The following is a 22962-nucleotide window of genomic DNA, read 5'->3' as shown; positions in this document are numbered from 1 at the left end:
AGAGTCAACTACATTGCTGTGGATCTGGAGTCACATGTAGACCAGACCAGGTAAGGATGGCAGATTTCCTTCCCTAAAGGACATTCGTGAACCAGATGGGTTTTTTACAACAATCGACAATGGCTTCATCGTCACCCTAGGCTAGCTTTTTTAATTCAATATTTATTAATTGAATTCAAATTTCACCATCTGCCGTGGTGGGATTCGAACCCACGTCCCCAGAGCATTAGCCTGGGCCTCTGGTCTATCAGTCCAGTGACATTACCACTACACCACCACCTCCCCATCTCTTTTCCTACTAACATCCATCACTTTTCACATGCCCTCTGTCACTTCAACAGTTTCCAGTTTCCTGGGCCTCACTGTCTCCTATTCACTATGGACAGCCAATCCCTCGACACCTCCATCCCCTACCAGGACAGTCTAAGGGCTCTCCTCTTCTTCCTTGAACAGAAACCCAACCGGTCCTCATTCATCACCACGCTCCTCCACCTGGCTGAACTTGTTCTCACATTGAACAACTTCTCCTTCAACTCCACTCACTTCCTCCAAATAAAAGATGTTCCTATGGTTATCTGCATGGGTCATAACTGTGCCTGCCTTTTTGTGGGATATGTGGAACAATCTTTTTTCTACTCCTACTCAGGCCCCTGCCTCACCTCTTCTTCCATTACATTGATGATTTTGTCAGTACCACTTCCTGCTCTCACCCTGAAATGGAAAATTACTTTGTTTCCAATTTCCACCCTTCTCTCACCTGCACATGGTCCTTCTTCAACTCTTTCCTTCCCTTCCTCAACTTTTCTGTCTCTATTTCTGGGGGATAGGCTATCAACCAATTTTCACTATAACCCCACGGACTCCCACAGCTGACTGGACTACACTTCCTCTCACCTCCTTTCCTGCTTGGACTAAATTTCACTGTCCAGTTTCTCCATCTCTGTCGCATTTGTTCAGACGATGCCACCGTCCCTATTAGCACTTCTGCTATGTCTTTCTTTTCCCTCAACTGATGATTCCACCCCCAGCATGGTAGACAGGGCCTCAGCCGTGTCTGATCTATTTCATGCACTTCTGCTCTTACCCCTTCCCTTCCCTCCCAGAACCATGAGAGGGTTCCCTTTGCAGTCACCTTCCACCCGAGCAGCCTCCATATTCAACGGATCATCCTCCACCATTTCTACCACTACCAGCATGATGCCACCACCAAACAAACCTTCCCACGCAAGTGCAGGAGATGCAACACATGCCTGTTTATCTCCTCCCTTCTTACCATCCAAGGCCCCAAACACTCCTTCCAAGTGGAACAGTGATTTACTTGTATTTCTTTCAATTTAGTATACCGTAATCGCTGCTCACAATGTGGTCTCCTCTACATTGCGGAGACTAAACGCAGACTGGGTGACTGCTTTGCGGAAAACCTCCATTTAGTCTGCAAGCATGTCCCCGAGCTTCCTATTGTTTGTCACTTCAATTCTCCACTTTGCTCCCACATTGACCTTTCTGTCCTCGGCCTTCTCATGATGCTTACTGCAAGCTCAAGAAACAGCACATCATCTTTTGACTAGGCACTTTGCAGTCTTCCGGACTCAACATTGAGTTCAATAATTTTAGATCATAACCTCTGCCCCCAATTTCTTTCTTTGTGCTTTTTTTGCTTGTTCTTCCCCCACCCCTTGTTTCTTTCTTAATCCCTTTGCTTTGTGTTAGGGCAGCTGCTATCCTGCCAGTTACACCTCATACAGACACATCTTTTGTTTCTTTACTTGTCCCATTACCACTCCCCTTGGCTTTATACCATGAAACCATGTCTCCTGCCTTCCACCCTATCACAGATCTTCCTTTTTGTTCTTCTTCCCCCACCCCCTCCCAAACCTTTCACTTGCCCAAAACCTATTACATTTATAACCTTGACTAATTCTGATGATAGGTTACAGACCTGAAACGTTAACCCGGTTTTTCTCTCCACAGATACTGCCTACCCTGCTGAGTATTACCAGCATTTTCTGTTTTTGTCCTTGAATTCCATACATTGTATTAATAAGAACTTGCATTTATATCACACATTTATCATAGTCCCAAGGCATTTCCAAGAAGCATAATCTGACAAAATGTGACCTGAGCCAAAGAAGGAAATAATAAGACAGGTGACCAAAAGCTTGGTCAGAGATGGGTTTTAAGAAGTGTCTCAAAGGAGGAGAGAGTGGTCGAGAGGCAGTGAGCTTTAGGAAGGGACGTCCAGAGATTCGGGCCTGGACAGCTGAAGGCATGACCACCAATGGTAGGTTGAAGGGAGTCAGGGATGCAGAAGGAGATTACAGCGACTGGGAGGAACGAGGCCATGAAGACACAAAAAGGAAAATTTTAAAATGGAGGTATTTGGGACCAGGAGCGAATGTGATGATGGGTGAACGGACTTTGCTGCGAGTTAGGATACAGGCAGAATTTTGATGAGCTTAAGTTTATGGAATGTTGGATGGCCAACCAAGAGAACACAGAAAAAGTCGAGTTTGGAGGTAAACGTGTACTTTTAGTAACAGATGGACTTAGGCAGGGCCAGGGCATCAATGTGGGATCGTTACCACAAGGATGCCAAAGATTCAAGATAGGGCGGCACAGTGGCGCAGTGGTTAGCACCGCAGCCTCACAGCTCCAGGGACCCGGGTTCGATTCCGGGTACTGCCTGTGTGGAGTTTGCAAGTTCTCCCTGTGTCTGCGTGGGTTTTCTCCGGGTGCTCCGGTTTCCTCCCACAAGCCAAAAGACTTGCAGGCTGATAGGTAAATTGGCCATTATAAAATTGTCACTAGTATCGGGAGGTGGTAGGGCAATATAGGGACAGGTGGGGATGTTTGGTAGGAATATGGGATTAGTGTAGGATTAGTATAAATGGGTGGTTGATGTTCGGCACAGACTCGGTGGGCCGAAGGGCCTGTTTCAGTGCTGTATCTCTAATCTAATCTAAATCTAATCATACAATTAAGGATGAGCAATAAATGTGGCTTTGCCGGCCTTATCAAACTCGCTGAATAAATAGAAAGTTTTCAATGGAGCATGCGAACTATGTAAGATTACAATGTAACATTATCAGAAGTGTCATAAGATCTTTGGTGAAAAAAATGCTGTTGGTTAAGGGCCACAAGTCAGGTGCAAATCATACGATGCATCCAGTTAAATTATCCCCTCAGTGAGGCTTTGTTAGCAATCCATGCGTATGCACACACTATAGGGATTTAGTTGTATTGGAGCATATAAGTTGATTTTACACGGGTGTGCTCCTTTCGAGGGAGTCTGGCAGTAACCAGTGAATCTTTCACAATTTTTCAGTAGGTTGCTTGTGTTTCGGGAGGATGTGGACATCTCTGTGGCTGTGGACGCTGATCAGGGTTTTTGAGCTGGTTGGTGCTCAATTTCCCCGTACATGTACCACCATCTCTGCCCTGCTCTCCAAGCAGTGCTGCCCATCCCAGGGACCGGATCCGACAGTGCTTTGCGGTGCTGAGGCCAATCGAGGAAAATGTGTTGATTTGCAAGTCGATGAAAACCTCTGGAGTGGACCATACAACCTACGAAACGTGGATGATCGGGAGAGGTGGCCGCTGAAATTCTTTAATCGGACTTGCAGGTGTACCGGTAATGGGGCTTTCTTTCTTCTGCTCATGTTCAAGTCATGGGACTAAACCTTTTATTAACCCTTCGATTTTCAATCTGACTTTATTTATCTGTTGTAATGTGTGTTTGAATCTACTTTTTTCCCCACCGTACAGTGCTTGTTAAAATCACACACGGATGACAAATGTATACGGTTATATCAAAGGTACAATTGAGAAACAGCCCATTCAGCCCATCTGTTCAATGCTGGCATTTATGCCCCATAAAAGTCTCCTCCCACCCTACTTCAACTCATCCTCTCAGCATATTCTGCTATTCCTCATGTGCTTACCTAACTTCCCCTTAAATGCATCCATGCTAATCCACTCATCTACTTCTTTCCTACTTCTACCTTCTCACCCCTCTTTGGGTGAAGGAATTTCTCCTGAATTCCCTATTTGATTTTGTTAATGGCGATCATATTTATGGCCCCTAGTTTTGGACTCCCCCACAAGTAGACTATTTTCTCCACACCTTCCCTGTCAAACTTTCATTATTCTTAAGACAGACCTTCATCAGACCATTGCACACCCTTCTCTTTTCCAGAGAATAGAGTCCCACCCTTTTCTATCCTTCATGATGAATATATCCCCTCAGTTACAGTATCATCATTGTGAATCCTTTTTGTAGCTTCTCCAATGCCTCTTATATCCTTTCTATAATATAGAGACCAGAACTGGGCACAGTACAGAGTTGTGATGAATGGTTGTTTTTTCAGACTGGAAGGGCTATACAGTGGAGTTCCCCAAGGTTCAGTGCCAGAACCACTGCTCTTTTCGATATACATTAATGACTTTGGCTGGGGATATAGGACAAACTTTCAAAATCTGCAGGTGGCACAAAACTTGGAAGTGTAGTAATTAGTGACTAAGATAGTAACAGACTTCATGAGGACATGGACAGTCTGCTGGAATGGGTGGACAAATGGTAAATGAAATTCAACGCAGAAAGGTTATTCTGTGAGGTGATATATTTTGGTAGGATTTATGAGGAGCGACAATACATGTTAAATGGTACCATTTTAAAGGGGTTGCAAGAAGAGTCAGACCTGGGGGTGTTTGTAAACAAATCTTTGAAGGTGGCAGGACAGGTTAATGAAGCAGTTAATAAAGCAAATGGGATCCTGTGCTTTAAAAATAGCAGCACAGAGTATAAAAGCCAGGATGTTATGCTAAACTAATGTAAAAACATTAATTTGGCTCTAGCTGGAGTATGGTGCCCAATTCTGGGCAGTTCTGGGTACTGCCTGTGCAGAGTTTGCAAGTTCTCCCTGTGATGGTGTGGGTTTCCGCCGGGTGCTCTGGTTTTCTCACACAGCAAAGAATTGCAGGTTGATAGGTAAATTGGCCATTGTAAATTGCCCCTAGTGTAGGTAGGTGGTAGAAGAATTGAAGGAAGGTGGGGATGTGGTAGGGAATATGGGAATGCAGGATTAGTATAAATGAGTGGTTGATGGTCAGCACAGACTCAGTGAGCCAAAGGGCCTGTTTCAGTGCTGTATCTCTCTATGATGAGGGATTACAGTTACCTAGAGAGGCTGGCATTGTTCTCCTTTAGAGCTGAGGAGATTTTTTAAAGGTGTTTGAAATCATGAAGGGTTTTCCTAGACTAAATAAAGAGAAACTGTTCCTAATGACATTAGGGTTGATAATAAGAGGACACAGGTTTAAGATGATTACTAGAAGCAAAATGAAGAAAAATCTTTTTCTGCAATAAGTGGTTCAGATTTGGAATGCACTGTCTAATAGGGTGTTGGATATAGATTCAATAGGAGCCTTCAAAAGGGAATTGGATAGTACTTGAAGGAGCAAAAAATTGCAAAGAAATAGGGAAAGATCAAGGTATTGGGGCTAACTGAATTGCTCTTCAAAAGAACCAGCGCAGATTTGATCGGCCAAATGGCCTCCTTCTGTGCTGTAATATTCTATGGTTCTAGGATCTTCAGGTTTGTGTTATTTTTACTAGATCACTCAATAACACCTTGCATTTATACATTGTCTTTAACATAGTAAAACATTCCAAGGCAATTCACAGGTGCTTAATTAAACAAGAATTAACATTAAGTCGAAAATGGAGGCATTAGGACAGGTCAAGAGGTAACGTTTAAGGAGGGTTTTAAAGGTGGAAAGAGAGGTGGAGAGGCAGTGAGGTTCAGGTGGGGAAATTCAGAGCTTAGGGTTCAAGCAAGTGGGGAGGGCAGAAGAGACCAGAAATAGAAGAATGCACAGTTCTTGGAGAGTTCCAGGGCTGGGGGAGGTTACAAAGCTATGTGTTATGGCCAGGCGAGGAGGGGGTCTCAGGCTCCCCTTTCGCCCGTCTCTGGTTTGACTGCAACAGGGTTTATCCTTTTTTAACACAGTGGTTGAACTTACCACCTCAGTGAGCGCTTGCTCTAATGTAATTGCAAAAGATCCAATCAGACAGGTTTTCTTGAGTTTAAACAAAAAACATGTAAGTTTATTACTCTTAACACTCTAACCCAGTTAAAATACTAAAAATACACTACACATTCACACACACATTCACACGAGAGTCACTCACACACAAATAGATTACAGGAGAAAAACAGATTTGGTGGTTAGATTTAAGTCCGGAATAAATGGAATTTAAATACAGTTCTGAGTCTCATCCTCAGCTGAAATTGTCTTCCTGAAATCCTCGCTGGGCCACGTGCACAGTGGTGGGCTTGCTTTCCTCATGGCTCCTGGAGGCAGAAGAGGGAGTTGTTTCTCATCCCCTGATTGCTGGCTGTGGCAGTGTCTAGGCTGGAGGGTGTTTCCAGTCACAACCAGAGAGAGAGAGCTGCTTTATTGATGGCTTTTCAGTTACTCCTGTCTGCTTTCTGTGTGACAAAGCTTACAGTCTCTCCAGAGCTGCGCAGGCAGTCACATGATGCTATCCAGCCCCTTTGTTTTTTTTTTGAGGTTTTTCTGGAATCTTCTCTGAGATTCAAGGTGCTACACCTTAAGCTGTCCAGTTACACTTGGAGGCGGTTGGCTCTTTCAAAGTCAATAGGTGTAGATGGCTTTGACGACTGTGTTAATAAGGCCATTCTAGGTAATTTAATCACTGAGAGCGCCCCTTTGTTCTGGCTAGGCTGGATGAGTGGACCAGGCTAGTGAGCACAGGGGTGATGAGTGAACAGGATTTGGTGTGAGTTAGGAAATAGGCAGCAGAATTTTGAATCACTGTAACTAATATCGAGTGTGGAATATGGGAGGCCAGCCAGCAGAGCATTGGAATAGTCTGGAGGTAGCAAAAGCATGGATGAGAGTTTCAGTAGCAGATGGACTAGAATTGGAGTAGAATTGAATGATATTGCAGAGGTGGAAGTCAGAGGTCTTTTAGATGGAGAGGATATGGGGTCAATAGGTCAATTTAGGGTCAAATAGGACACTAAGCTTGCAAGCAGCCTAGTTCATTCTCAGACAGTGGCCAGGGATGTTGGAATCTGTGGTTATGGAATGGAATTTGTGGTGGGGGCTGAAGACAATGGCTTTGGTCTTCCCAATATTTAACTGGAGAAAATTTCAGCTCAGCTAGGGCTGGATGTTGGACATGCAACCTAACAATACTGAACACTGAGGCAATGCAGGGGGTTGAGAGAGGTGGTGGGGAGGTAGAACTGGGCATCATCAGAGCACATATGGAATCCAACATTGTGTTATTGAATGATGTGGCCAAAGGACAGCATGTAGATGAAAAATAGAAGGCAGCCAAGGATAGTTCCTTGTGGGATTACAGAGCTAATGTTGATGGGAGTGGGAAGAGAAACGAAGAGCTTGCCTGACTAGCTAACTGGATAGTTAAGAGTGGAATCAGGCAAGGGCAGTCCATTCAGCTGGAATGTGGAGGACTAGCATTGGAAGAAGCTGGTGTGTCACGTTCCCTATGAACTTATTGACACAATAGGTCATATGAGGACCTCTCTGAGCTCAGCATCAGAAGAGATAACTTCTCCAAAGCTGCAATAGGGCATCTCCATCCTTTGATACATGAAGACCTGAAGCCAAGCTTATCTGCTCATACTGCTCTCTCTGTGTAAATGAAGGTCACTACTGCCCTCAATTTGTATGGCACAGGCTCATTTCAGGCATCCATGGGCGATCTATGCAACATAGAGTGCCATAAGACAATTCCAATGCACTTTGCATCAGAGCAGCCCCATTTATAAGTTTTGGGATTGCAAAAAGAAAGGGCCATATGGTTCTATGGAGTTGTGGGCTTCCCTATAATCCTTGGTAAAGTCTATGACTCTCTCATCAATTTAAAAGCACCCACAGAATACCTACTTGCCTATGAACAGGAAAGTAGCCAGGCCCTGAATGTACAGATAGCTTGTGATGCTGAGCATCCTCCATGTCAACACCTGATCTGCAGGAGGTTGTTGTGACACCTTCATTCTCCCCACTCGGCCTTCTGTGACCTCCACAGGGAAGAAAACCACCTCAGTGGATGGCTGCAAACTGCAAAGGCATACCTCATTGTAGCCCTGTCTAATGGCTCCACTCTTGACTATGCTGGACAAAAGCAGAGGGTTGGCACTTCAAAACATACAAATGATACCAAAACAGGGTTTTGACAGCAGTTTTGCTACTTAGGTTGGTTGGCAGGTGCTCTGCAATATGCTCCAGTCAGGTGTCTTGAGTAGTGATAGCCTGCTGTGTCCTTCACAATTTGCCATTCAGGAAGTGTTGTGGCCTTACATGGCTGATTTGGAGTCCTTGACTCCAGTGGATCCTGAACTACAGGGAGCAGACTATTAGGACACTCAGAGAGGTTCATGCTGACGCTTGCAATGGTCATCAGAGGACTGACGGTCACCTCCTCAGTGTAACTCAGTCTATCTTAGACATCACAGCCTTCTTCTTACTTGGAAATAAAGAGAGATGCTCTCAATCAACTACCCATTTACCAGGTAACAAATTGGAGGAACATGCCAGTCTTGGTGCTAGGGGAGCTATGTAGCCATAGTGCAGGATTCAGAATTAGAACCAATATTAACCAGCGTGCAATATGAAGGGTTAGTTGGAGCTGTTGCACTAAGACAGTGAAGCATGTGCTGGTGCCCAGGACAGACAAGGAAAAGAAAAGGAGTGAGCATCCAAAGTGTCATGTTGCCAGTCCTGTGAGGTTATTGAACTTTTTGTGGCATGAGTCTGCAGTTCTGGGGGTGAGTGGACTGGAATTCAATGCCAGTTCCGCTTTCCTCCTGGTAGCATGAGTTACTGAGTTTGGGGCAGCACAGTGGTGCAGTGGTTAGCACCGCAGCCTCACAGCTCCAGGGACCCGGGTTCGATTCTGGGTACTGCCTGTGCGGAGTTTGCAAGTTCTCCCTGTGACCGCCTGGGTTTTCGTCGGGTGCTCCGGTTTCCTCCCACAGTCAAAGACTTGCAGGTGATAGGTAAATTGGCCATTGTAAATTGCCCCTAATGTAGGTAGGTGTTAGGGAATATGGGATTACTGTCGGGTTAGTATAAATGGGTGGCTGTTGGTCGGCACAGACTCGGTGGGCCGAAGGGCCTGTTTCAGTGCTGTATTTCTAAAATAAAAAAATAAAAATACATTCCTGGCAGACTTGGTGTCATCCACATTGAGGAATATGGACTTCTTGGCTTCAGTTTGGAGGTCTGTACCTGTAACGCTCGATGCTTTTCTCCTGGAGGGGGCCCTAGCCTGTTACTTTTTGGGCCTTGATGGTGCTTATATTATAATGATTCTGTATAAGTACAGTAAAATTATTGCCAAGATATGCAATGAAATTATGAAATTATTAGAGAGTTCTCTGGTTGTTCTCAGTCTGTTACTGAAGAGTGCAGGTGGAACTATATTTTTAAAGGCTGCACTGAAGTTTTCACATAATTCAGCTGCTTACAGTTTTAAACCAATACCATTATCAATACGCGGGGCTGAATTTTACTGGCCCCTTGACACTGCGGGTTGTGGCACGGGGGCCGGTGAGAGGCCTGCCTCGACCCCCGATGTCGAGAAGGGCCCGCCGCATATTATCGGCGGCGGGGGAGGAACCTGGTTGTGCCCCCCCCCCCCCCCCCCACCGCTTGGCGGCGGCACCCCAATTACCATATTCAAAACAGTACGTACCTCTGCAGATTATACAGCCCTGCCACCTCGCGATGCACACTTCCGGATTTTACGTTGAGCGGGCGGCCGTCACGTGCCGTCCCATTCATGATCAGAAAAGCCTCTGGGTCATCAGAGCTGGAAGGTTTCGCTACGGAAGGTAAGTTCTGTTATTCAGGGGTCTCACTCTCCATACTGGAAGGGGTGGGGGGCGGATATTTAGGGGTCTCCCTCTGTATTCTTAAAGGGAGGTGGGGGGGGGGGTCTGGGATTACTGGAGGGAAAGCTCTACAGGCATGAAGGAAGGTATTGTGTACCTTCCCTCCGTTATCAGTGATGCTCTGCGTTTGTTTGCGTGTGTGAAGGAGCAATGGCACTCCAGTCACCCTGTGTGTGGGGAGGGTGCCAAAAAAGGGTAGGAGTGTTAAGGGTATATGGATGGTGGGGGCAATCGATGCAGCTGGCAGGATCTTGATGTGGTCATGCTGTGCCACTCTGAGTGTTAGCCAAGATGGGCAATGCCATGCCACATAGTTGATCCATGAAAGCACCTGATGTACCCGTCAACACCAATCCCTGCCCTGTTAGGAACCTTCAAATAAATGAAGAGTTCAACTTTATTTATCACATGGAAATGGGTGTGGCTCATCCTACATTGTGTGATCCTCTACTCCTAAGGATCTGTATGTGCTGGAGCCAAAATCAACAGGCAGGTGTGGTCCAAGTAGAGGCCCCCGGTTGTGAGTAGTAGCTGCCATGGGGAGCTCGCCATTATAGTTGCCGTGCATCTACAGGCCCCACATGACATCGAATGTCAGAGCACCAGTGTCAAAGGCGATTGCGCATGTAGAGAGGGTGGTGACATGTCTCTATGCCCTGCTTAAAGGTGACCTGCAGCCCATGGACTGCAGTGGACATCCTATGCCTGCGGTCCTCATAGTGGCAGCGATTCTCCTAGGCAATGAAGCTTTTCAGGGGCCCACTGGAGACCTTTGTGGGGTCACATAGTCAGCAGTGCACTGCTGCAACAGGGAGGTCACTGATGCCTTGCACCGGAAGGCCAGTGAGTATTCAGATTTACAGCATCTGCAGTATTTTGCTTTTATTTTAGGCCAGTGAGTATGTCCACTTCAGGACAGATTCTCACAGCCAGGCCCAGAGGGCCATTGGTTTCAGCACCATTGCTGGAGAACCAGAGGTAATAATGTTCATAGACTGCTAGGCTACCACCTGCAGACATCACCATTAAAGGAATCCTCTCAATCTAGGTGAAGCTGGTATGTGATCACCAGAGATGCTTCATGCAAATCTGTGCCCGCTTTTCAGGCAGCTGCCATGACACCTGGACCTTGCTGCCACTGCTGTTCACTGAACTGGCTCAGATGGAGGGGTGGCTTCTTGAAGACAAGGGCTATCCCTTGCAGACATGACTCCTGACACCAGTGAGGGACTCCACCACTGCTGCAGAGGAGAGATACAATGCCATCCAATGAGCTACAAGAGCCACCATTGAGCAGGAGATCGGCATGCTGAAAAAGTGCCTCCAAAGCTTGTATGGATAGGGTGATGCCCTGTACTGTGGGCTGAAAGGCCAGCTCCTTTCTTTGATGCTCGCTGTGCTCTGCAAAACTAAGCACTCAATAGGGGGCAGGCCTGGCATGATGAGGAGAGACGTCAACAGGATTCCTCCTCGGACTATGAGGACTGTTTTGAGGAGATTCAGGTACAGGTTTTTCAATCATTTATTCAAGCGTACGCAGGTAATACTCTGACTTTACATTCAGGAGCACAAACTTATATACAGTTCTTGTCACTCAATGTGTTCAAACAACGGATGATTGATATAGTTGACCATACATTTTAATTAAAACAATTGTGATTGATTACACATTCCAATGAACATACAGCCTCAGCCTTATCAATACACATAGCAGATGGCTCCATCCCGTGTCCATTATCTCTTTGTTTCCCATTACACCGACATTCCCCAGAAACAGCTGATTCTGTAGCCTCGAGGCCCCAGCTCTAGTCTCCGCTCCCTAATCCTGCCCTTTGCCCTAGCAGCTTGTCTGTTTCTTTTCTCAACCTGACCATTATATTCTGTTGGTGTGTTTCTTTAAATGCAAAGGTGACTCCACTATGTAACTGCTCTAACTTCTGGCTGCAAGATTTGTCTTGCACATGTTTGAAAATCTGTGCTGTTGTCATAGATTTTCAACTATAACACATCAACGCATGTTCACGAACACTTTGCTTCTGCAGCAGCTGATCATAGTTATTGGTATAATATTTCATTAGCAATATAGGGCGGCACAGTGGCGCAGTGGTTAGCACCGCAGCCTCACAGCTCCAGGGACCTGGGTTCAATTCTGGGTACTGTCTGTGTGGAGTTTGCAAGTTCTCCTTGTGTCTGCGTGGGTTTCCTCCCACTGCCAAAAGACTTGCAGGTGGTAGGTAAATTGGCTGTTATAAAAATTGCCCCTAGTGTAGGTAGGTGGTAGGGCATATGGGATTACTGTAGGGTTAGTATAAATGGGTGGTTGTTGGTCAGCACAGACTCGGTGGGCCGAAGGGCCTGTTTCAGTGCTGTATCTCTAAATTTAAAAAAAAAAAAATATGAACATATTTTCCTGTTTTTTTGACAAAGATCGTTTAATGGCAGTTACAGGTATTTTCACATAACAATTAGCAGAGAAATGAATACAGATTCCAAATGCATATTAGTCTGTGGCTTTTCATAGATGATTAGAAGCCCATAGTATGTAGATATTCTTCAATTATGGTTTTATTTCTGTTGTGTATTTGCCTTTTATGGTGCATTTAAGTCTCACTTCATGGAATGTGCAAAATTAAGATTGTTCACCCTGGTGCAGCTTGCCTACAAGAAGGAATGTTACACTGGCGTGGAAGAAGAGGATCGCAACTTCACAGGACACTGGGACACAGCAGTAAGTGGCAGCAAAACAGAAAGTGCTGGGGTAACTCAGTAGGTCATGCAGCATCTGTGGAAAGAGAAGCAGAGTTAACTTTCAGGTCTGTGAACTTGGACAAGTTAACTCTGCTTCTCTCTCCACAGATGCTGCCTGACCTGAGCTTCCCCAGCACTTTCAGCTTTGCTGCCAGATTGACAGCAGCCCCACTCTTCAACAGTGAGGTAAGTATTTCTTTGGCAGCTGTCAGAAAGCAGGTGCTGGGTGCTTAAAATAGGGCCCCAGCACCTGCAGCACAGCTATCAAAAGGTTCCTCACTGCGCCAGATGTCCCATGTAATATGAGAGCTGGGGGGGCTGCACATCGCAGTGATGCAACTGAGGCCCCGCGCGTAATATTGCAGGGGCTCGGCTGCAGCCGCTGAATGCAAGCATGCCACCGAGTTCAAAGGATGCCACGGCGGAGTGCAGCACCCGAATAAAATTCAGGCCGTAAGCAAATAAGCTGACCTGGGAAACATACATGTAACTCCCTCTGCAGGCACAAAGTTTTTCTTAAAGGGGCACCAATGCTGGAAAGCCCAGGCCTAAACCTGGAGGCTGACATTTTGACTATAATGAGAGGGAAAGTATCAGACCAGGAGCCTTATTGGAGTATGGGGACCTGATGATTTGATAAGACCTGTTTGTTCTAAGGGTCGAAAAAAATGAAGGAATGGAGGAATTTCTTTACCAAGATTAGAGCTGGAGAGTAGTGATTTAAAAAGGCTGCACTAAAGCAAAATACTGCAGATGCTGGAAATTTGAAATAAATTGAGAAAATGCTGGAAATACTCAGCAGGTCAGATAGCCTTTGTGGAGAGAGAAACAGAGTTAACGTTTCAGGTCGATGGATTTTTGGCAGGATATTTGACTGTTTGGGAGAGTTAGCAAATGTGCCTTTCGTATGGAAGGGAAGTGGGAAGGAGGATTCACAGAAGTTACAAGGGACAGAGACCAGAAAGAGCAGCTGCTGGAAGATCACGAGTTCAATAATGTTTAATTTAGCAGCTATCATAGTGGACTTGCAGAGATTACAAGTAGAGGATTGCATTTCTAGGTTCATTGGGCAGTTTGTGTGAAAATGACAGGGTTGAATCAACACACAGTATCAGCTGTGCTGGTAAGAGAAGAATAGGGTATGAAACCTCTCCATGCCTCCTAGAATAACATCAATTACTTCACTAATGTTGAAGGAAGGATCAGAAGAAGAAAGGCAATAGCTGGACCAGGGTAAAACTGCAAAACATCTGGTTGATGTCTGATGCCTACAAAGTGTATGTAAAGAGTATGATTTTCTACAGGATACTGTTCAAGAGGCAAATATGAGACAGTGGTTAGAGGAACCAGCGATATAAAAAGAATATCATGTGAAAATTTGGATTGGAGATGAGGAAAAGGTCTAGGAAGTTAGCTGAATTACTGGGCTGATCTGGAATAAAGGAAAATTCACTGATGATTTGAGGACGTTCAGAACAGCAACAGGCTCACAATAGTACCAGGCTGATTAGTAGAAGAAAAGAAACAGAGTCATCTCAATTGTATTTTCAGCAGATTGAAAGTTAAAAATAGATTCTGCTGGACAAGCAGAAATACGTTATCAAGGTTTGGAAGCAATAGAGCAAATTAATTTATTACTCTGTATTAAATGGGTGGGAGGGTGTTGACAGCTGTAATGTTCATGATGCTGTGTCCTCCCAGTTGAATGAGTTCTGTAAAGACAGGTTATAAAAATAATTGCAGCATGGTCATTAATGAAGTGATCATTCTCTGTAACTTGTGAAACTTTTCTGTTCACTAACATAGGAAACTATGCCGGGTACAACTGTGCAGAGTGCAAATTTGGATGGACTGGCCAAAACTGTGACTTGAGAAAAGCACCAGTGATTAGAAAAAATATTCTTTCACTAACACCAATGGAGCAACAGCAGTTCTTGGATGCATTGGATCAAGCCAAAACTACAATCCACCCAGATTATGTAATTGCGACCCAACACTGGCTGAGATTACTGGGGCCTAATGGAACACAACCACAAGTCACTGATGTTACTGTATACAATTATTTTGTGTGGCTTCATTACTATTCCACAAGAGACACACTGTTGGGTTAGTTGTACTGTTTCTTTTTTATTGGTCACCAAGAGTAGCTTAGTTTCTAGAGCTTCTGTCTACATTACTAATGCTAGATCAAAATAAGCTTGATAAAAATTTAGTTGCAGTGTTAAATAAGCAATTGATTGCATCTTCTAGTAGAATACTACATGTTGACCCATGGTGTTGTATAGTGACAATGAATGTTCTACTGTGTAAATGTATTTTCATCAATCTTGTTTGCTAAGTGACAAATAAAGCATTCCTTCTCTTTAACCTTTCCAGAAACTAATGTTTTGCCATTAATTACTTCTCTGCAAACATAAGAATAGGAATGAATCATTCAGCCCTTGAGCCTGTCCTGTCATTCAGCGAGATCATGGCTGATCAGTATCTTAATCCCATTGACTTGCCTTTGCTCCATATCCACTGATACTCTTATCTAACAAAAATCTAACAATCTCAGTCTTGAAAGTTTCAATTGATCCAGCATCCACAGGGGGAGAGAGAGAGTTCCACATTTCTACTAATCTTTGTGTGAAGAAGTGCTTCCTGATTTCGCTCCCCAACGGCCCAGCTCTAATTTTAACATTATGTCCCTTTGTTTTGGATTTCCCCCACCAGAGAAAATAGTTTCTGTGTATCTACTCTATTGAATCCTTATATCAGTTTAATCACCTCAATTATATCCCCCACAATCTTCTGTACTCAAGAGATTACAAACCAAGTTTAATGAAATTTGTCTTAATAAAGTAACTCTTTAGCTCGGTCTAATTTTGGTGAAGTTGCACTGCTCTCTTTGATCTCTTTGATCAGCTCAAATTTGTCCAAGTGCTCAGTGCTCTATATTAATAATGATCAATTTTAGTAACTCCAACCCCCACCCACCTGATATAACTTCCAAGATTTACACTGAATCCCCACAGTTTAAGCTTTTTCTTTCATGTGGAACTTCATTAAATTTTCATAATGACACTAAATTGTCATTTGCAACATTCAGACACAGACAATGTTTGTGCACCAAGTTTGAATCTCCCATGAGTCAGTAGCTTCAAATTCAACAGTTTAGTCACTTTTCATCTTATTAAAAATACTTCATGTTTGTGAAAACAGCTTCTTGCAATTTATTCACAAGAACAAACAATTAATGTTTCATTTACCCACAACAGCTGTATAAACAAATCTTACACCAACATTAGATAAATGTAAACAATTGAAGTGTCTTTTTTATCTCCTTTTCCTCGACATTGGGGAGACCAAGCGCAGACTGGGTGACCGCTTTGCGGAACATCTCCGCTCAGTCCGCAAGCAGGACCCTGAGCTTCCGGTTGCTTGCGATTTCAACACTCCCCCCTGCTCTCATGCTCACATCTCTGTCCTGGGATTGTTGCAGTGTTCCAGTGAACATCAACGCAAGCTCAAGGAACAGCATCTCATCTACCGATTAGGCACACTACAGCCTGCCGGATTGAACATTGAGTTCAATAATTTCAGAGCATGACAGCCCCCCATTTTACTTTCATTTTTAGTTATTATTTTCTTTCTCTTTTTTTTTTTTACATTCTTTTTTACAATTTTTTTCATTACATCTTAGTTTGTTCAGTTTGCTTACCCACAGTTTTTTTTCAGGTTTGCACTTGCTGCTGTTCAATATTCAGTGTATTAACAGCTAATCTGTACTAATGCTTTGTCTTTCAACACACCATTAACATATTGTTTGCCTTTGCTCCGTGACCTTTTGGTCAGCTATGTGGCCTGGTCCAATCTAGACCTCCTTTGTTATCTCTTGCCCCACCCCCACCTCACTTGCTTATAACCTGTGACTTTTCTAATATTTGTCAGTTCCGATGAAGGGTCACTGACCCGAAACGTTAACTCTGCTTCTCTTTCCACAGATGCTGCCAGAGCTGCTGAGTGGTTCCAGCATTTCTTGTTTTTATTTCAGATTTCCAGCATCCGCAGTATTTTGTTTTTATTTTTGTCTTTTTTATCTCTCAGCTTGACTTAGTTTCTCAAGTAAAAACTAAGTTAATAGCTTTTATTTAAAAATGTAATTAACATTCTATTCAAAATCACCATACACTTTGTATTCAAAACATTTTCAAAAACAGTCTTTGATGGCTTCAAATAGTTTTCTAGCTTTTGGTTTGTACATTCCCTACCCCTTCAGCACTGATTTGCTGTTATCTCGTTTAAGCCAAGCAACAAAATGTTACGGTAAAAGTATGACATTAGAGGAAGTAAGTAATGACAAATAAGAAGTGTGTGCCAAATGCAAGTTTCTTGGCATATAAAAAATTAATACATTAAAAGACATATTAGTTTGTGCTTCTTGTAAACCTTGTTTATTCAATCTAAGGTTTCAAGATGTATATGCACTTTCATTTACTAACAGCTATTAAATAGAGATGTTAAAATTTTCTTGGTTAATAAAACTGGTAAACAGATTTATCAATTATAAAACCCAATTCAAATGTTATTGTATTTGTAGCAAGAACACAATCCAATAGAAAGCTCTTTGCTGAAAAATGAACGACATAGTTATATTACAGTTGGGATAACATGCAACGAGAATTCCCAAATATGGTTTAAAATTGTTTCTATCAGGACTAGCTAAATTTGCATAATTGTTGCAAACTCGAATAACAACCGTACAAATCAATGGTTATATAGAGAGATCCAAAATTAGTTTTGTTGACTGTTCAATTTAATCCTTCATCTTTCATGCATTTTCTGTGACAATTTAAAGTCTGAAACTCATTAACCTGGATGATTATTCAGTTTGAAGTTGTTTCACTAATATACAGCGCAAAATAGATTTTTAATGTGCAATCTCAACTCCAAAGGACTAGAGATAACATTAAAAATGTTCAATTCTAAGGCACAATTGCCATTTCAGAAGGCTAGTTTTGATAGTATAACTGGAAACTAATGAATGCAATCACAGTTTTTGCCCTGACATGCCCTAGATAATGGGCTGCATTTTGAAAGCCCGCCACTGAAATAGGCGGTGGGTGAAGGACATGGCGGCCCGCACAAAGGGGGCGCACGTAGCTGAGGCGCTGCAATTCCAAATGTGGTGGCTCATTAGCATGCCTGGGCCGGCCGCCCCCCCCCCCCCCCCCCCACCCAATGATATGGAGGGGGCGGGTGAGCCGTCCCCGGCAACGACACCCGGTGCCAATGCGCAGGCACCGGCGCCATTTTTAAAGAGCTTACAGCCCTAAATGACCATTTACATTTTTAAAGACACAGTGAATGTAAAGGTAATTAAAATGACTGAAAAAATCATTCAATGCCCTCTCTCAACCTCCCCCCCCCCACCCCCTCCATGGCATTACACATCATTCCTGCCCTGTCCCCCACCCCGAAATACCTACCATGAATATATGACCTCCCCCCCCCACCCCACCCCTCTAAACTTCAGAACCTTTGTCTTTTACTCCTTCCCATCACCTCCCAACCAATCCGAAGATTTTGACCCTGCTTCCCCCCTCCTGCACTGAAAAGAGTACCTCCTCCCCACTCCCCACAGGTCACGCCTCATTTCCACGGACAGGGATTCGAAGGCGCGGCATTGCCAGCAGCCAGAATGAAGATCGGTGTGGCAAATAAGGAGGCTGATGGGACCTTCATTAATTCATGTAGGTTAATGTAATTACGTATGGAAATTGTGATCCCATCGCTGAGCGGCGAGGGGTGGTCATGAGGCCTCTCCGCCTCACTGCTTCCGTTGAGATGGGGCCCAGCCCTGCCAATGTTGGGGTCGGTGGTGGGCCTCATCCATAGCGATCTTCATGCCCACCCCGCCATTGTTGCCGGCGTCAGGGACCCTTTAAAATCCAACCCAATGTAAAATCCATCTTAAACAAGGATCTTTCAAGATTGTGGCCTGAATTGTACCTTTGAAAAGGGGGACTCCTCCGATGTGTCCGAGACACAAAATGATGGTCAATGATACCGGGTCGGGTCCCCGACGTCATGACGCACAAACGCCATTTTATGCTGGTCAGATGACAGGCGAGATCGAGGTGCCGGTCACTGTCCACTTACAATCAATTAAAGGGCAATTGAGGTAGTTAAAACACCAATTGACAGCCATTTTATGTTGGCTGTCAGATTTTATGGCTGTAAAACGAGTCAGGAACCCGGCAGGTTTAAAAGAGCGGCAGGCAGTGTATCTGGGAGGGAGTTGGAGGTACTGTTTTGTTGGTTCTTTGTTCATTGTTATTTATTTGTGTGACTTTAAAGCTTGTTCAGCGGGGTTCATCTGAGTGATACTCACTTCTGATTGGGCCCCAGGTGTATTGATTTCTTGGGTGAAAGGGAGCGGGTTGTGTGTGCCTGTCCTTACAGCAGGCTGGTACTATCTGAAGTAATTGCATCTGTGAAACACAGCAGCAATGGGAATTGTGCACTCTGGAGGCGGCTCATCTATTAGAAGGGCAGAAGGACAACTAGCCAGGGGAGCACACAACGTGCAGGCCCAATACAGCCTCATAATGGGGGAGGGGGAGAAGCTGGCAGAGTGGCCCGGGTGCAACTACCTGTCAGGATACGAGCCTACCCAGCAGGCAGGGTCTATCGCCCGAGTTTGAGCCTCCTGCAACTCTCAGAACTGAAGAAGACTGCAGCTGTCACAGGAGACTGTCACATCTCTGTGTGAGATGCTGGCAGCGGAGGTTGCTTCAAACTGCGTGGGTGGCTATCCAATGCCGGTTGCACTGAAGGTAACAGTAGCGCTGAATTTCTATGCACCAGGCTCATTCCAGGCTTCATCGGCAGACATGTGCGGAGTCTCCCAAGCATCAGCCCATCACTGCATAAAGCTTGTGACTGATGCCATTTTCAAGCGTGCCAACCATTTTATCAACTTCAAGACGGACACCGCCAGTCAGGCTGAGAGAGCCAGAGGATTCAGCACCATCGCTGGGTTCCCAATGGGCCAGGGTGTAATTGACTGCACTCATGGTCATTCGAGCACCTGCAGGTCAGACAGGGGCCTTCATTCATCACATGGGTTTCCACTCAATGAATCTTCAAATCGTCTGTGACCATCGTAAGGGAATCTTACAGGTGCGTGCACGTCACCCTGGAAGCAGTTGCGATGCAGTCATTCTCCAGAACTCCCAGGTGCCAGCACTATTCAGCCCTCCTGAACGCCTGCAATGATGGATACTTGGCGACGGGTTATCCGCTGAACACAAGGCTGATGACACCGGTGAGGAACCCAAGGAACAGTGTCGAGGAACGTTACAATGAGAGCCAGGCGGCCACCAGAGTGACCATAGGACAGACTATATGTCTTCTCAAAATGAGATTTAGGTGTCTCGATCGCCGGAGCCCTTCAGTCCTCGCCATCAAGGGTCTCTAGAATTATTGTCGTCTGCTGCGCCTTACATAACCTGGCAATGGAGAAGGGAGAGGCCCTGGAGGATGATTAAGGTCAGCCTGAGGCTTCGTCAGACGAGGATAGTGATACGGAAAGGAATAGGGGCTGCAGCCACCTGAAAGGCAAGGAGAGGGAACTGAAGGTCAGGTGGAGTTGAGTGCAAGGGAGACCTGGTGTGATGAAATAAAGGTATAATAGGCTTAATTAGGTAGAATTTAGATATAAATAATACACTTTTAGAATTAAGGATTGAATAAATGGTCAGTTTTCAAGACTCGATGAAATTCCCTTTAAGGGCAGAGTTAAAAATCCATGAACATCCCTGTTACAATGGAATGTGTACCAGAAACACCTTTTAAGTTAAATGAGACAAGCTATACATGGTCTGTACTGATAACTATAATCCTAATTAGTTGATGATGTTAATGATATAGACAGACTGACTTAAGGAGATGGTACTCGATACCATCAAAGAACCATCACAGATGATCGATCACAAAATGGAATGTTACCTACAAAACACAGATGCCACGTAAACCCAACTTAACCCAAAAAGGAGAAAACAATTCCAGCATAAATTTAATTAAAAATCTTAGAAGTATAAAACACATTTATAAAGTTAAGTCTTAGTGTTACTATAAAACACTACAAACATTTTGAACAGATAAAAGCTCATAACTTCATGAGAAGGGAATTATCAGCAGATAATTAATTGGGAATAAGTAGCTAATGATATTACTATATATGGATAATGAAAGTGGGAAAAACACGCACCGAAAGGTAACACCTACATTCCAAAAGATGAGTTAATAGATTAGACAGTATATACGTGAGAGTTTTGAATTGAGAAATCAGGGGTATTAAAATTCCTCATCAATGCTACTCAATCTATGGTAAGAACAGCTGACTGCATGACAAGAGAATTCTGCTCTTAACCGAGAGTGTTTTGTCCAGTTAGGCAGGAGGCTGACTCGGGGAATTTAAGGAAACAGTTAACTTTGAATCTTGATGGATATTCTAAGATATTTTGCTGTATCATTGTCAAGGTTGAACTTTTGGATTCTGTTTTAGAAATAAGATTATGTTTTACAAATCTTAGTAATTGTAGTATACTTACCAATTTAAAGTATTGCAAGTTAAATTCTTCAATAAATATATAAAAGTTAATAAATCATCTCATGCAGTTGTATACAGAATTCGACAAGAACCCCCTCTCTGTGTCTCTTTAAGTGGAGAGATACGTATTGAAGAGAGTTTCCCAGACCCTTATAATATCTGGGATATTTATGGCTTTGCCATAATTATTAAAAATAGGCTATCCAAAAGATGGTAATATTCTTTGTTAGTTTTCTTTCTTTGAGGGAAAACTAGTTCAATTCTTTGGACCCAAATAAGTGTCTATAAGAGTTTGTCTGGTTTGATCTTAATTAAAGGAGATTCATCAGGATGTACTCCTGATTTGGTTTAGTCCCTATAAGGGGTTAAAATCATAAATCACTTCACTGGGAGACTCTAATACTCAGGCCTTTCTCCTGAACAGAGTTTCATCAACCATAAACTGAAATGGCAGTCTGAGAGGAGGCATTGACAGGAGCTGGAAGCACAGAGGCACTCACCTTCGGGGGGAAATCTGATCTGAACCAGCATACCTTTCCATCAAACACTACCCAGCCCAAAGGTGTCACCTCTCATATAATCCTTCTCATGCAGAGCAACCATATCGCCTACAGCATCAGCAATGACCTGTGACATGTAAAAATGCCATGTGAAAAATTTAATAACTTTTAATGCATTTATACATCAAATAAATATTTACAAATTGGACTAGTGACCCTGGAGTGCTGTTAGTGTGATTTTTTTTGAAAGGTTTGCGAGTGCTCATGAGTGTGGACAACCCCTCGCCACCAGCCATCTGCTGCTGCCCCTGTGCCCTCCTGAGGCTCAATTGGTCCTCTGTGCTAACCTCAGAGGAATCAGCAGCCTCAAACTGTCGTCTGCACATCAGAGTCGATCTCTAATGCTCTGGTCCAAGCAGGCCACTCTCTCTGTGAGGTTCTGCATTGCATCCAGGATTGGCCCCTCCACTACAGCCACCAGTCTGTCAATGGAGGAGGGCAGATGGACAGATGACAGAGAATATGCGGTACTCAAGCCCTGGATGGACATCTCCAAAGTCTGAATCATAGCACGCAAGGTCTCTGATAACTCTGCCAGATCTCCACGCACCGCACGCTGCATTTGCAGCATCTCCTGCCGAATGGATGTCATCAGAGGCTCGTCTTTAGCTTGTGGCTCAGCACTGGCCTGACCTCCCACAGTCCTCCAATTTTTGGAGACATCGGCCAGTACTGCCTCTGGCAGCTGGCCCAGCAATTGTGTGATGCTAACACCAGGTTGTGACCACAAATCCGAGCAGACACGCATCCCAACTGAGGTGAAAGTATTCGAGCTGGCGCTTGGTGCGGGGAGAGGATGTGACGCTACACCCTCTGAGGTCAACTCCTTATCCTCAGAGGTGGACGGATGAGCCCCGGAGATGCTTACTGGTCGCTGCTGTGTTTTACCTGCAGGGATAATCAGAATGATCAGGTGTGAGCAACACTCCGGACTGGAGGACATGTTATGGGCTGCATTGTGGGTACAACTGTGTGATTTCACATTTAAGAGCACCTTTCAGTGCCTGAGACAATTGTCACACCACATGCCCCCGCCCGACCCCCCCTGACCCCCACCCGCACCCTTTGACCGCACGCTGGGGAACTCACTCTCCTGGCCAGGTGC

The 22962-nt window shown here is 44.4% G+C and overlaps 1 protein-coding gene across 1 annotated transcript in view; it reads left to right on the top strand.

The window, feature by feature from the left end:
- Positions 1-3348: 3348 nt before the first annotated feature.
- Positions 3349-22962, top strand: part of dct (dopachrome tautomerase) — a 54432-nt gene continuing 34818 nt past the window's right edge. Inside the window, exons 1-2 of the mRNA XM_068032948.1 lie at positions 3349-3631; positions 14505-14804. Coding sequence (XP_067889049.1) covers positions 3349-3631; positions 14505-14804 — 583 coding nt within the window. The remainder of the gene's footprint in view (positions 3632-14504; positions 14805-22962) is intronic.

Source organism: Heterodontus francisci, chromosome 6 (genome assembly GCF_036365525.1).
Source record: "Heterodontus francisci isolate sHetFra1 chromosome 6, sHetFra1.hap1, whole genome shotgun sequence".
NCBI lineage: Eukaryota > Metazoa > Chordata > Chondrichthyes > Heterodontiformes > Heterodontidae > Heterodontus > Heterodontus francisci.
This window is presented reverse-complemented; position numbering and strand designations above follow the sequence as displayed.